Source organism: Chamaea fasciata, unplaced genomic scaffold (assembly GCF_029207755.1).
Source record: "Chamaea fasciata isolate MVZ Bird 193981 ecotype frontalis unplaced genomic scaffold, bChaFas1.0.hap1 SCAF_1, whole genome shotgun sequence".
Taxonomy (NCBI): domain Eukaryota; kingdom Metazoa; phylum Chordata; class Aves; order Passeriformes; family Sylviidae; genus Chamaea; species Chamaea fasciata.
In genome coordinates this window covers 16621552-16637190 of record NW_027094086.1, presented here as the reverse complement: position 1 = coordinate 16637190, position 15639 = coordinate 16621552, and the positions used below count along the sequence as shown (strand labels likewise).

Below are 15639 nucleotides of genomic sequence, written 5' to 3'. Positions count from 1 at the left end.
TTTGAGGTCTATATAGAAATACAGACCTTGCTAAAATTCTGGACCCCACTACAAGTGTGAGAAAAAAATGGATTAGGAGAGGTCTAGTTTGGAAGCCTCTGAGCATTATTTCATTTGTAACATTTTAAAATATACAGGTTAATGTAAGTCTGCTAAGTGATGACTGATAGAAACAGAAATAATATTACCTGTTGCTAATTACAGGAGAAACAAACACACATACCATGCTCAAGCATGCTTACACATATAGAAAGAGCTGTATGTTTTAAGAGTTGAATCTGTGAATCATTTATTGTAAAATCTCAGTCACCTGAATAACTTCCAAGCCTTGGAGCATTGTTGTCAGCACCATCATAAAAGTCTAAGGAATCCCAGTTGTGTTCTGTGGCAAAACTCACCACTTGCACCTATGAAGAAAAATGTGAGGTAAAGAATATAAACTTCTTCCCCTCTTCATTCAATCTCAAAGATGACTCTAAATTGTAGCCCCTGTTGCTTTCAGTCATGAAAAGTTGTCTTGCTCTACTTGTCAAAGAGAAAGGAAAATCATCATTTAGTGAATAAAATGGCAACTATTTTATATTTGATTTCTAATTCAAACTATAAATCCTGTAACCCTTAGTGACAACCACATATTACCTCTGTCAAGAGTCACACAACCATGAAAATCAGATGGGTATAGAATATAATTCTCTTGTTTGGAGGACATTGATGAGAAGATGAAACATGGTATTTTCAATTACTGCAGTTTTTTTCTCTCTCTAGGACTAAACTAGTCCCATAGGGATGTGTGATGTTTCATCTATTTTGCCGTTTTAAATTCTGCCTCCAGGTAAGTGAAAATTGTTGGTTACCTTCATCACCAACTCATCTCCTGAGGAGGAGCAGTCACTAGCATGCTACAAACAAAAGGCAGAATAATCACTTCATTTCTTCCAGAGGTGACAATATCCTTCCACTTATAGGGAGATGCAAAGTGATAAGGAGATAAACTGCAAGAGAGAGGCTAAACCTGTTCTCATATAGTGAAATCGCACCTTAAAAAACAGAGAAATATCAGATTCTTGTTCCTTTTTAGTAGGGGAGAGTTTCTGGTGTTAGCTTTTTGTTTGTTGTAACTCTTTACTAAAAAAAGCTTTAAAAGAGACAGAGGCATGATGAAACCCCAACCACACTCAGAAAGGGGTGCCTTAGTCATTAAGTTAGAGAATAATGCTTCTTTTGCCTCAATTTTTTTTTTGCTTTTCCAGAATGGAATAGTTTCAGTAGAAGAAATAAACACCAGTTCCAGTAAATTTTTGCATGTGAAATATATGACTTGGACCTTGTTCTACATAAAATGAATGTTCAGTTTGACTACCTGTTTCTTGGATGGAGGTTTCAAGCTCCTCAAATAGAAGTTGGTCAGATACTATAGCAAAGGATTTTTTTCTTAAGTGAAGCAGTGAAGAGGCCCTGACTGTTACCATGCTTCTGATACTTGGAGACAGTAAAAATATCTTTTTTTATTACAACTTTTATTACAACTTTAACTGTGTTAAAGGAGATACATAGATCTGGGGAGAGCAAGTAAGAATTCCTAGGAAGGCTCTCATTTCCCTTGGCTTACAAGGAGTCACTAATCTATCAACATACGTTTGGAAGTTATGGTGATATTCTTCTAAGTAAAAGGCTACAAGTGCATATTTTAATATTTTTTAAAAATCTTATAACTTTCAATCACTGCATTATTAAAAAGATGTGCAATAAAGTCGATTTTCAGAATCATTAATGAGATAGAAAAACTGTACAGATAAAAGATCTTTTCACCTTTTGCATCAGGAAAAACAGTTCTAAATATGATTATAGCAATTACTTGAATTACTTACTTGAATCCCAGCTCCCTCTGGTACTGTGATCTTCCACACACAATTCAGATTGTTGTCATAAGGCTCAGGATAACCAGGAGACAAAATGGTCCCTTTGCGCTTTGTTAAAATACCACCACAGGGCACTGAAAGGAAACACATAAGGCAAGAAAATAAGTATGAAGCTTCAGAAGTAAGAAGACTTACTATAAAAGCTTATACTATGGCTGAAAACTTTTAAAATTGATGCCACATTAAAATATCTATATGCCTCAAGAATATAAAATTTTATATCTCAAAACTCTTCTTTTAACTGACCAAAAAGGAATAGAAGAAAATTAGAATTATGTCAGTTTTCTACCTGACAGGATCATAATAATATTCCCCTTATTTATTTGATTTATACAGAGTGAAATCCATTCTATTGTCTCCTGGTAATCTTACAAAAAACCCAGAATTTTATTAGGCTTAGATTGAAGTTTAAAAAGCTATGTATTTTGTTACTATTAAAGATGAAAAAGTGTCACAAAAGAAAGGCAACCTTTCTTCTTTCTTTCTTTCTAATATTATTTGAATTCATTCTATCTAATATTGCTCCTCTAAGTAATTACTAACACCAGTCTGAACTCCTTGACTGTTCTCTGCTTTCGTGAGTTATTTCATCACAGCCTGTGGATCTACTGCATCAGATCATTTGCAAGATCCTTGCAAGACTACATTCATCACATCTGTGTCCACAGATAAATAAAAGTGTTATGCATGAAACAGGACAGACACAATAAGTGCTATCAAGTTTCTCTTTTGACTGTTCAACTTGCATGTGTCTTGTCTATATCATCAGAGGCTCTAACTGAGACAAAGGATATTACATCTTAATCTGCATACAGATATTGTGTTGGTATTTTAGAAGCTGAAGGAAAAGATTGATGAGATGGTTTATCAAGTCCATTAAAAGCTAATGTATCACTTCTATGTAACATCAGTAAGTTCTAAACAGATTTCAGAAGCTGCAAATATGAGGGTTTAGAAAATAGATAGGATGCAACTCATCTTAATAATAAATATTTTAGCTACATATTGCCTAGTATAAAATTAATAGAATCTGTTTGGAACTACATGGATAAATCAAAAGCTAGTGCCACTTAAAGTGCTTAAGCAATTCCTCATAAAAGGATGAACAAGATGGAATGGTTGATGCCAGGCTGCATCTTGAGTGTTGTGTTACTTTTTGGGCCACTCACTACAAGAAAAACATTGAGGTGCTGGAGTGAGTCCAGAGAGGGGCAACAAAGCTGACAAAGGCACCAGAGAGTACATCATGTGAGGAGTGTCGGACAGAGCTGGAGCTGTTCAGCCTGGAGTATAGAAGGCTCAGGGAGACCTTATCACTCTACAGTCCAAAAGGCTGTAGCCAGGTGGGGGTAGGGCTCTTCTCCCATGCAAGGAGCAATAACGCAAGAGGACATTGCCTCAGGCTGTGCCAGGGGAGGTTCAGACTGGCATCAGGTGAAGTTCTTCACAGAAGGGGTGGTTAAGTATTAAAATGTGCTGCCCACGGAAGTGGTAGAGTCACCATCCCTGTAAGTGTCCAAGAAAAGACTGGATGTGGCACTTGGTGCTGTGCTGTAGGCGACATGATGGTATTTGATCAAAGATTGAACTCAATGATCTTGGATGTCTTTTCTGACCTGAATGATTCTGGGTCTATTATCTGAATATGTAATATTAAAGCATTCACTAGAATTAAGGCAATTTAATATGGTCAAGTCTACCACTTCAATTATTAAACTGGTTTAGTTTAATGCAATTTTCACCTTATAGTTATATTATCACCTTTATTGACATAGGGATTTTCACACAGAAGATGACCTGTAACCCTTCCTCAGTTTATCTTGTCTAGAGACAAATAGCTTTATTTTCATAGACAAAATCATTTATTAAAATCATTTATTAAAATATCAATAATATATTGTGATCAACATCCAAAAGAATGACTTCAAGACTTTGTCAAGTTATATCTTAAATAACAAAGGGAATATCATTCAAGAGGAAAAGTAGTACAAGTCTACTAAATAAACTGTAATCTATGAAACAAAATGAGATACAGCTATGTACTTCACCTTTATATTAATATAGAAATTGTGGTTCTATTGCTATGCCTGAAATAGTCGAAATCAACATTATTTGTTTAAAACTTGGTTAATCAGATTCTGTCAATATTACCACACTGATACTTAGCCTTGATCTCTATTGGGATTTTGGTATTTTGGAGATAATCTTTTAATTTACTAAAAAACACTCATACTCTACCAGGCACCGTCAGCTGGTTAGCATGGCAGACGAAACATCAGCCTAATGAAAATATGTTCTTTTTTTCTTCACACCTACTCACCTATACCTCTCTATAGTTCTCTGCTGGAGTCAGTATCATAATGCCATTTTTGTAAAGGGTTATGATATTTTTTTATAAAAAATTCTGTTCCCATATCAGGGAAAGTAAAGTGGACAATTTCCTTACAATTATTAGATTTCCAGTTGGTCCAAGTCAGTTTCTAAATATCAATGGATGCACATTAATTTAGAATTTCAATTTTGAGAATTTAATCTCAAAGTGACTAGAAGCAGACAAAGTATGTTTTCTAATTTGAAAAGCTGCTGGCCTTTTCCTGTTTCAAGTAACGAAATATTAATGTAACTGTTTCTAAATCTTTAATATAATAATGTTCTTCCTATTAGCTTACAATGTCTTGTTAGAGATCTGCAGTGTAAAAGCATCTTAATCTTGCAAGAAGTCAGGGAACAAACTAATATTTCTGATTCTTGATTAAAGAGGGACAGCTTTCACATAAATTATGGTAGCAGAGCATGTTCATGATTGTTGTGAAAGTTCACAGCAAGGTTAGGATAGAAATAGAATAGAAAGGAGAATACAACTTAAACTTGAATAAAAAGAAAGTAAATTAAAGTAAGCAAGAATAAAATATTATACCAATGACAAAGAATAGACATATTCAACTAGAGAATAGTCTACACTACAAGCAGTAATTAGTTATATTATAAAACCTTAGGAACTCACCAATACATGTAGGGAGTGAATCATTCCATTGTGCCAATGCATTTGGTACTGTGTCACATCTAATTGCTGTTGACCCATGGAGGATATAGCCTGGATTGCACTCAAAAAGAACCAGTGAACCAACTGCAAATTCATTTCCAATCCTTTTTCCAAATCTTGGTTCAGGCACAGAGCTACACTGTGTTGCACTTGTTCTTGGAACAGCTGTGAACGTACAAACAATTGTAGATTCTTAATTTTAGATTTGGTGAGGGGAATACAGATATTGAATCACAAATATTTAAAATGCCTGGAAGAAGCTTTCAGCTACTTTCCAGTTGAGAACATTTCCATAATACCCAAATGAATCTTCACAATAGAGATTGCTCACTTTTGATGGCTGAGTTACTATTTAGGAGAGCAGAGCACTGATATCCTTGCCAAGACTGGAAGTAATGCATAGAATCCACACAGAAACCTTTCTAAAATGACACTTCTAGGAAATACTACCATAAGATACTCAGCTAATACAGGGTTTCAAAATATTTTGTGTCAGATATTTACATTTATTCATGAGGATTTCTAAATGTGTGCTCTGACTGTCAGATGAGGATTTTATGTAATGAAAGAATGACTTGCAGTTTCAAGTGTTGGCATATAAAAATTTCCCACTCGACTCATGAGAAGAAAAATAGTGTAATTCAAGAAAAATATCTTAATAACAGTAAGATTATTTTTAACACACAGGTAATAACATTTGCAGCTATTCATATTTAAATTGAGAGATAAACCAGTTACAGCACAGAGATGGATCTAACATTTGTCAATCAGATTAGCAAACAAAAACACCATTTTTGTATAAATGTCTTCTTAAATTTAGAACCACTCTTATGCTTCTTAAGTACTTGATCTCAGCTTTAAAATACAGATAAAAGAATAGTTTTAAGCATTTTTCAAAACATGCAGAAATAGTGACACATTCTATTGTTAAAAGGCTATTACTTTCTGCTTCATTCTCAGTCTGTTTCTCTCTGCGATTTACAAACTATGATGAACAGAATAAATGTACGCATTTTTCTAGGTAGTCTCACCTTGATAAACAAAATGAAATCCTTTAGCTGTTATTGGTCCAACTGAGGTAAATCTGACTGTGATCTGGTTCCCCGAACTCAATGGAAGGGATTCACCTACTCAAACAATGAAAATACAAAGCTAACATAGACACTTTTTACTAAAGAAAAAACCTGTCAACATCTTTGCAGCTAGTAATAATACTCTCCAAGACCTGTTCTGCTTCAATAAATTTTGCAAGACATATGCACTTTTAATATTGTATGTTGACAGTGTCATGTCATTCTAGAAAAGAGGAGTTAAACCCCATCTTAGTTACTAGGAATACTTGTCGATTTTTTTTCATTTACCAAAAATAAACAAACAAGTCCCCCCTAAAAAACCCAAACCAACCCAACAAACTAATGACAATGGAAACAAAACCAACAAATTTCCACACCACAACAAACCCACCCACCCAAAATAAGACAGACAACATAAATGAAAACGGAAAAAAATCCAAACCCAACAAAACCCCCAACCCCCTACATCCTTAAATAGACTCAACATGTGACTATTCTATTAAACTAAAATTAATTTTACTTGAGCACAAATATGCCTTGCTTTCCCTTTAAAATATCTACTACCTATTTCAATTTACTCACTAGACAAAGTCATAAAGGCACAGAGTAAGAAGTTCTAAATAACGACAATATTAGCTGAATGTCAAAAGAAAAAAAAAACAAACTAAAAAAACCCCAAACAAAACAAAACAACAAAACAAACCAAAAAATAGTTATTTTACTTTATTTCATTCATCAATGCAAAGACTTGGAAGTGTGCAGTTCAAAATGTGGATTTCATATATTTGCCTGAGATGAATTTAAGCAAATACGACAATCCTTTTTTTTCTCTATTTTTGGACTACATTTTATTTCTAGGTTCATTAAAAAAAGTAAATAAGGATATACTGACAGTTCTATTAAATGATACCTGAATGTGATCCTGAGAGAGAGGATAACAAAGATGACTGTAGAGCTGGGCCATCATATACTTCAACAACATCATGGAGTGATGTCTGGAAAAACACAAACTGGCCAAAAACAACTGACCAAATAGAAAGGAAAAGAAGGAAGAGGCACCAGTAGCCAAGACAAAAAAGAAAACCAAAGCCAAACACAGGAAACAGAATAAGAAAGGGGAACAAAAAGAAAGAGAACAAAATATATATTAATGTATGGTTTTAAAAATAACTAAGTCAGCTGTGCTGGTGCTGAATGTAGGTTATTTTTCATACCATTACAGCAGTAAAAGGATGAAAATACATCTAAAAAAGACAATGAAAGTACAGAAGCTATACATATACATATAATCATTAAAAGATTCTAGTAATTAGAGAACAAAATAATTTTTCTGTTGTTGAATTATTTTCTACTTTCAAATTCTGTGCCCTCCCCCACACATGTAAGTTCTCAGTTCAATTTTCTCCTTTATAATTCCAGGTATATTATTATAGACTGTGCTTTATCAAATAATTTTGTTGATAGCTCTCTGTAATTTTACTTACCTTGGAATGTTTCCCTTTTTTTAAGAATATTAACATTCAATATATCTTTGCTTTTGTGAAATACATGAGCAACTGTTGAAGGCAACAAACACTTTTCAGAATACATCTATTGAATCACAAAAATCTTTATTTTTAAAGTAATTCTAGCAGAGAAACTCAATGCAAGACTTATTTTTGGACATAAGTTCAAAGGTTTGCACAGCCCATTTGAATTGCAGATGTTTTCACTCTCAATACAAGTAATCAGTTAAAAGAAAAACAATTTTTTGGGTTAGTTCTGACCCTAGTGCCAAGAAAACATTTACATCCAACAGTACAAGCAGTGGAGGGGAAAATAACTTAGAAACTATACATGTACAAAGGTGGAAGCAGTCAGATATTTTCAGGTACTGGAACACCTAAAAAGAGAAACTGAAGCAGTTCCTGGTCAATATTCAGGTTAAAAACTTTGGAATAAATATTCCAATGTGTTGCTGAATTTGTCTGCAAAAAAGTTCTACAGTATCTTAATTTGGTAGTTTTACGTTATAGGAGATGAAGCTCTCGCCTCCAATTCTTTCAATTAATTATACACCCTTAAAGCTTTAAAAATAGTATATTAAAACTGTATTGTCTTCAAATTGTTGACTTTTTTTTGACTGATTTTTTTAAAAAAAGGCAGTTCCACATTCTATACTCATTTCAGTTTTTAAAAACCTCTTTATGAAGGAAAAGACTGAATGTTATATTTATAAAAATTTTAAACAAAAGTTTTTCTGAGACAGTTCCAAAGACTCTTGTCCATTTTTGAAGAGGAAGTATAAGTGAGATGCTGAATTACCTTCATAATTTCTCCTTCAATTTCCATAAAATAAGTAATTGATGCTTTTAATAGTTCTGCTTATTTTCAGAATAATATTTTTCTGGCGTCAAGTATTCTCTACGGTGTTGTTAAAGACAATCAATGAGCTTTTAAACCAGCTAATTGTTTCTGTCATATTTTTACTTGTATCAAATCTTTTTGCATACTCAATGAATTTCATTTTGCCATTGAAACAAGAAAAGTTCCGTGTGATTTCCATTGCTATTTCCAATTTTGAATTACGTTTCAAACTATGTATGGAAAATTCAGGCAAGAGCTGAGACTCCCATAACAAGCATACATAGCTGTTATCAAGAGCTGTATCCTGGGAAAACTGTAAAAATGGAATTGCTAAGCTATATTTGTATAATAATGGGTTATTGTAAATATTTACCCACAATTTTACCATATAGTGAGTCAAATTTCAAGGTATTTTTGTGTGTTTTGTTAGTATTTTGATACTGGTTTTGCCTCTAGCTTTGTCCTGTGAACTCTTCAATCTAAAAATATATCACTGAAGAAAGTGAACTAATACATGACCTAAAATAAGTCACTTTGGAAAGAGAAAGGTCTACATATCATTTTTGGTAACTGTGGTTTTTTTCATGATCATTTGTGCATTTCTTAATAATATACAGACAAAAATATAAGAACATAACCAAAAGCTTTCAGTAATTTAAGATTAAATATATCTAGAAAAGATTTGAGGTGACAGACACATCAGAAGAAGTGACAAAGAGGAATTACTGCCAGAAAGGGATTAACATGGAACAACAGCAAGCTCAAGTAAGGGGCTTTGAGCCCTTTATGATCAATTTATGTTAGTCGATCTGCTTTCTCAAATTAAGCAGGAATATGCTGCAGCCACTAGGGAAGAAATAATCTAGATCCTGTTCCTTCCTTTTTCTGTGACAGGATACTTTCTTTTTAATAATTAAACTGCAAAATGTTGAAATGTATAGTGACTGATACTTAACCAGCTGACATGTCACAAGAAAGGAAATTCTGATTATTAGAAAAAGAACAGCTCTTTATTCCTGTGTTTTCCGGTGCTCATTGTTGTCTACTCCATTTGGTATGTGTTCATTTTTTATTTTCTAGTGTTTACAAAGAATTTTCTTAAAATTAAATAATAGCTAACATATTTAAAGCCAGTGCAAAAGTACCTTCTAAATTAACAAAAGTTTATAAAATATAATGTAAGTATCCAATATAGTCTGCCCAGGGAAACAAATAATTGAAAACTATTATCCAGTTCAAATAAAAATCAAATCACTTCAGCTGAAGAATTTGGGTGTGATTTTTTTTTTCTTTAATGATGGATGGATAAGCATTCTCTGCTGGAATAATGACTCATTCTTAATCATCTGCTATCCCCTGTCAACTATAATAAAACACTGAAAGTCACATGTCCAAAGTTGACATCTAAAGTTAGGCCACAAATTATTTCTGAATTCATCTCGGCCTTCAATGCCTTAAAGCAATACTATTTGAAAATAAAATATATTTTTCCTGTGTTTTGTGGTTTAACATTTTACTTACACATTTAGTTGTCTTTTATTTTACAAGATAAACAATGCAAGGTTGTTCAAAAAACACCTCCTCTTGAAATTTTGATAGCTCCTAGATAATATATTTCTTCAAAAAAGAAAAAAATAAAATTTTAAGAGTTTTTAAATACATTTCTATTTATATGATTTTTTTTTTATTTCAAAATTCCAGGAAAACTAATGTCAATACTGCCAATAATTTAGGACAGTGAGGGACTCCATTAATTCAGATTATGTCAGCACAAAAAAGTTCCCTTTTAAACAGGCAAGCACTAGATGAGCAGACTTTCCACGTCTCTTAACATCTAGATGTTTCTATGGCCTTCATCACTGTAACATCTGGACACTTTCAATGAGTTTGGAAAGCATCTAACAACAGATGGAATTGGTCAAAAATAGTTTGCTAGTTAAAAATTTCTTCAAAGAAAATTTTATTTAATTTTTAGAGTAAGAAATAAACATGTATAGAGTTTACATTTGTCTGTTAAAAAAAATACTGGTATAATTTAAATAGTATTAGATTATGAACAGTATTCTCAATATAATTCCCATCACAAAATTCGAATTTTACTGAGACTAGAAGCCTTCACCAGTTATCTAGTACAGTCCTTTTGCAGACAGGATGGCCATTTAGAGCAGATTGCTCTGATCCATGTAAAATTTGGTTATGAATTTCTATGGGGATGGAGATCCCACAACATCTTTGAGCAACCTTACCCAGCATCCTCCCTCCCTTACAGTTTTTATCCCTTGCCTTGCCTTGACTTTTCTTGCCTTGCCTTTGCTTTTCTTTCCCCTGGCTGAAGAGTGCCTACTCCCTAATTTTAAGTGCTTGATCATCTCCAATATTTGCAGAAGGGCACCAGGACAATTTGCTCTATCACCTTCCCAGATGCAGAGGTGAGACCAACTGGCTTATAGTTCCCTCAATCCTTCTCACTTTTCTTGAAGATGAGAATGTTCTTGTCTTTTTCCAGCCCTTGGGGACCTCCCTCAGCTTTCACAACCTTCCAAGGATGACTGACCTCCCATGCACTCCATCATGTCCCAAGGGTTTGCATTCGCCCAGTTTGTCTAAGTGCTCCATCACCTAAGTCCTCCTCTAAGTCATCCTTACTCTAGACTTTTCTGCTGATCTCAGGGTTCCAGGATTGTTCACGATTGGTTTACTGGTAAAGACTGTAGTTAAGAAGAAATTTATTAATTCGCGTTTCTCTGCATAATTTTTCTTCAGAGACTTCATCCCAGATTCAATTCTGCATGGATTTTGACTTTCCTAACCCCATCTTTTCAGTGTATTTCAAGTGTTTGTATTCCTCCTCGAACATCTGACCCTGCTTCAACCTCTTGAATTTTTTAAATGTTCAAGTTTTATCAGCAGCTCCTTGTTCACATATGCAGGGTGTTTGCCACCTTTGTTTGTTAGTCTGATCAGTGGCATGGACCATTTATTGAAGTCATGACCCTCAAAATCAAATGTACTTCCTGAATTTCTTAACTCTCCGGGACCATGTACAATCAGAGTCTTCCAAAAGAGACCCCTGAACTGCTCACATTTCTGACTGTATTGGGTCTGACTGAGACAGAGTTCATTTTTCTTTGGCAGCCCTCAGAGTGTTGTGCTTTGCATTAGTAGCTGAGTTAACAGACCAGGTTAGCAAAATTGTTCCCTTTGCTTATGCGCACACAGTTTTGTTCTCGTTTTAGTTTTAGTTTTTTTGGTTTTGTTTTTTGTTTGTTTTTTTTTTTTTTTTGTTTTGGTTTGGTTTGGTTTTGTTTTTGTGTTTTTTTTTTTTTTTTTTTTTTTTTTGTTTGTTTTTGTTTTTGTTTTTGTGGGGTTTTTTTTGTGTGTTTTTTTGTTTGGTTGGTTGGTTTTGGTTTTGTTTTTTTTTTTGCTTTAAACCTGCTAGCTGTCTTCCATCTTATTCTCTCTCCCTTGTTCTGCTGGGAAGGGGACTTACAGAATGGCTTGGGGGGCACCTGATGTCCAGCCAAGGTCAACCCACTACACTGACCCACTAAAGAGTTTAACTCAAAATTCAAACATGTAGTTTGTAATTGTCATCAATGCTAGTATTGATCAAGTAGTATTTATGTGGATAAAATACATTTATTTTATATAATATGCCAGCTATTGAATCTAAAGAAATACTCTTGATAACTTACATGGGTAACAATGGAGTAAGGTGATAATATAATTCTTCACCCTGGGTTTTCCCTTCTTAGGGATATTTTGTGTTCCTAATGAATTACTGAAATCAGTAAGCTTTAGTGTAAAATCAAGTCCACTACTGTTGGAATTCACTTGCCTTTAAGAAAATATCAGAAGGACTAACATGGTTTAAGCATTGCTATTAAAGAAATTAAAATGTGCAATTCTTATAAGCTGTGCTAGTGAGGCTTTAGGTATTTGTTTAAAGGCTGAATCAACATTTATAATGATTGATCTTAGTAACTGACAAAGGAATATGAAAATCAGTCCTCTTAACTATAATAGGACCCAAATCACCTTTTCAGTTCTTAATATGTATATGTCTCCAATCAAAATCTATTTCAGTCTGGAAATAGACATACATGAGCTATATCATGGTCATTATTTTCTACAGTAACTTCACTGTTTCTCTTGCACCAAATTAGTCGGAAGAACTGAACAAAGTCCCAACAAACAAAAGACACCGATAAATCAACTGATTTGTTAAGAATGATCATTTTAAATTGTGATTGAAAATGGTAGTTCAGATAATTCCCTCTAATATATTTGCAACAGGTTTCTTCTAACTGTGAATGAAATATTAATGTGTTCAGGTGTCTAAAACTTGTGGTATAAAATAGGTCTAATTTTAGAGGTAGAGGTTATTCTCAGAATTTGAGGTTACTCTGTAAAAGTTAACTTCTCATAGTTTCAAAAATAATTTCTGTCATCAGTCAAAGTAATATTTCCAAAAGAGATTTTTGTTCATAGCATGAACAAATAAAATATGAAAATTTTATTTCACAGTGAAAAACCCCTATGTTTCTATGTCTGGCCCACTGATGACATGGTCTCTTTGCTGATGATTTAGCTTTATTTTTTTTCCAATGAACTCCTATAAAGAGATTACAATACCCTATTTAATTCTTTTATGAGAAAGAAAATAATAAAAGAGGAAGATGTCCACTGTTTAGAGAAACTTCTTTAAGAAAGAGAGAAATCTCTCTCTAGAGAAATAGTGTCTATGATGATTAAGGATAACAAGTGTGCACTAAGGAAAAAATGCAAATTTCTCATGCATCTTAACTCCCAAGTCTGGAGACCCCACACACTGTGCTAAACGGTGGTTCATGGTCAGCCAGCCAAATGAAAAATGGCAATGGAGAAAATCTGTGTTTTAAATAAACAGGATTCAGGGATAACTCCAGGAAGGAGGAAACTACTGTGTGGTGTTTCCTCTCAATGAGAAAGACTCAGCAAGCCTTCACAGTTTACCACATTAGTGTCATCAATCAAATGATAGGAAAAACTCTTGTGGTCATTCTCAAAATAAAGAGAGGAATTCTTCACAAAATAAGCACCTGCATGAGGATTTGACTACACTAGTATGAAGACAAACATTTTCAACCAGTCTCCTTTGCAGGAGTAACAGATTTTTTTAATTTTTTTTTTTTTTTTTTTTAAGAAGAGGAGGGGAGAAAAGAGTGCTTTTTCTGTGTGAGAAACGACATTATTTCAATTTTTTGCTTCTACAATTTCCTTTGGATGTCACTTTCAAGACATCTCAAACTAGCCAGGGAGCAGCCTTGAAAAAAAATGCATAAATGAATAGCAGAATATCTGCATCAAAAAAATATTTTTAAGTCTATCAGTTATTTATATTAAGTAGCTCTGCATTCATTGACAGAGATTATTCATAGAAATGATATTTAATAAACTCAGAGCTGGTCTGGTACATAGGCCCATTATGACCCTCTGCTGTCTTAATCTATGACAAAAGCAGAAAATTTACTTTTACTATAATGTTAAAAAAAGTACCTACTTCTTAGTCTACTTACTGTCGCAACTTATATCTGCCCCTCCTATTGGAATTTAGATTTTCTCTTTAAATGACTCCTTTAATTTAAGTATTTAGCTTCATAACAAACAGCAGATAAGAAAAAAAAAATTTTTTCTTTGTATTTAGGATGAACCAGTAATACACTGTGATGCACAGAACTAGAAATACAAATGACAGACTGACTCAGTACTTTAAAGTAACGTACACAAATGTAGACACCAAATAAACAGATGTTTTCCCCCTTCAGCTGAGAAAAATGTCCAGTAAAACTGCAAGATAATTTGAGTGTTTGTTGGTCTTTTTGAAGAGAAGCGGTTCAATAATCTCTGAGGTTTTTGAAGGAAAAGAATGAAAGATGACACCCTAAATAGATGATCTTACAGAATTCATGGATAGGAATATTGCTCTCAGTAAGGAAACTTAAATTAATTTTGACCAGCTCACATAAAAGAATTAGATGATCTGATCTTTTACTATTCAGTGTAATACTTCAGTTTTACATAACACTGACTGTGTCTGAGTTAGCACTGCTACTCTCAGTTCTAAAAGAAAATAGTAGCAGAGGTCTCATTTTTTAAAAATGTTTCTCCATTTACATTTCCAAACGTTTGGTTGTCTGCCAGTTACTTTTAATACATTCAGTTTAGTTTGTGTCTGTAACACTGATCTTTAGTGATATCAGTTACATTTCTCTGTAATGGTTGACACTTCTTATCATGTGCTGTAACAGGAAAATTATTAACTGTTTGTGAATACAGAGGCCCTGCTAATAGTATCCTGTTGCACAAATCTTGATTAATTTCAAAGCAACAGAATAAAACAGTTGTCTAGTGCTCCTGACCTCGGAGGAAGTAAAAACTTATTCCACCTGTACGAGCCTCTTGGGTGCAGTACAGACTAGATGTCAAAACAAGGCTAGGGAGGGGTTTATGTGTAAACCACTGATATGAGTTAAGGACAGAGAGCTGCTGAGTGACTGAACAATGAAACTAAATGGAGTTGATATATTAATGTTACAAAAAGTAATCAGATAAAAAAATAAAGAGAATAATTATATAACTTAAAAGTTTCTAAAGCAGTCATAAGTAAAAGGAACCCCCACACACACATACATGTACATATGTAACACACATAAATATATATATCAAAATAAATTTTCCACAAAAACTGAACTAGCAACTGAACTATAGATTAGTTACAGAATCTTTACACAGGTTTCCCAGTATAAAGAAGTATGACCAGACAAGACAAACCTACAAAATTCCACAAATATAACAGAATTCTATTTCAATATCATATGTATAGCACAAATTACTGTTATCAGGAAATTATTATGAGTGATCAACATAAAAGTGATGGAGGTTTTCCAAACCACACATAGATGTGCCAGTAAACTCTACTTGAATAGGGTGAATTAATTTGAATATATACTAGTTCTTCCCAATGTAGGTGACTTAAAAGACTGTCTAGTTCTTAATCTCTGTGGAGACTTTCCTTAAAGTCTGTGGAAAGAGCCTTTATTGAATCATCTGCTTCTCATCAAGACTTATTGGTGTTCTTTTGGTGTGTCTCAGCTGTAGATGTCAAACGGAATCCTACATTTCCTGGCATGACATCCAGATGATTAGGGAGGAAAAGGCAGAATAATTGATACTGTCTGCAAACAAGGAAGAGGTAAGGAAGAGCAAGAAAGAGTTC

At 33.6% G+C, this 15639-nt stretch overlaps 1 protein-coding gene across 3 annotated transcripts in view; it reads right to left on the bottom strand.

The window, feature by feature from the left end:
• CSMD3 (CUB and Sushi multiple domains 3) overlaps positions 1 to 15639 on the bottom strand; it is a 593609-nt gene that overhangs the window by 114680 nt on the left and 463290 nt on the right. For 2 of the 3 annotated variants that reach the window (XM_066177253.1, XM_066177270.1), the window contains 5 exons: positions 6946 to 7059; positions 5994 to 6089; positions 4924 to 5127; positions 1869 to 1993; positions 311 to 407 (listed from right to left, as the gene is read on the bottom strand). In XM_066177253.1, coding sequence (XP_066033350.1) covers positions 311 to 407; positions 1869 to 1993; positions 4924 to 5127; positions 5994 to 6089; positions 6946 to 7059 — 636 coding nt within the window. Of the gene's footprint in view, positions 1 to 310; positions 408 to 1868; positions 1994 to 4923; positions 5128 to 5993; positions 6093 to 6945; positions 7060 to 15639 lie in introns of all 3 variants that reach the window. The other variant, XM_066177261.1, reaches the window with a different exon arrangement.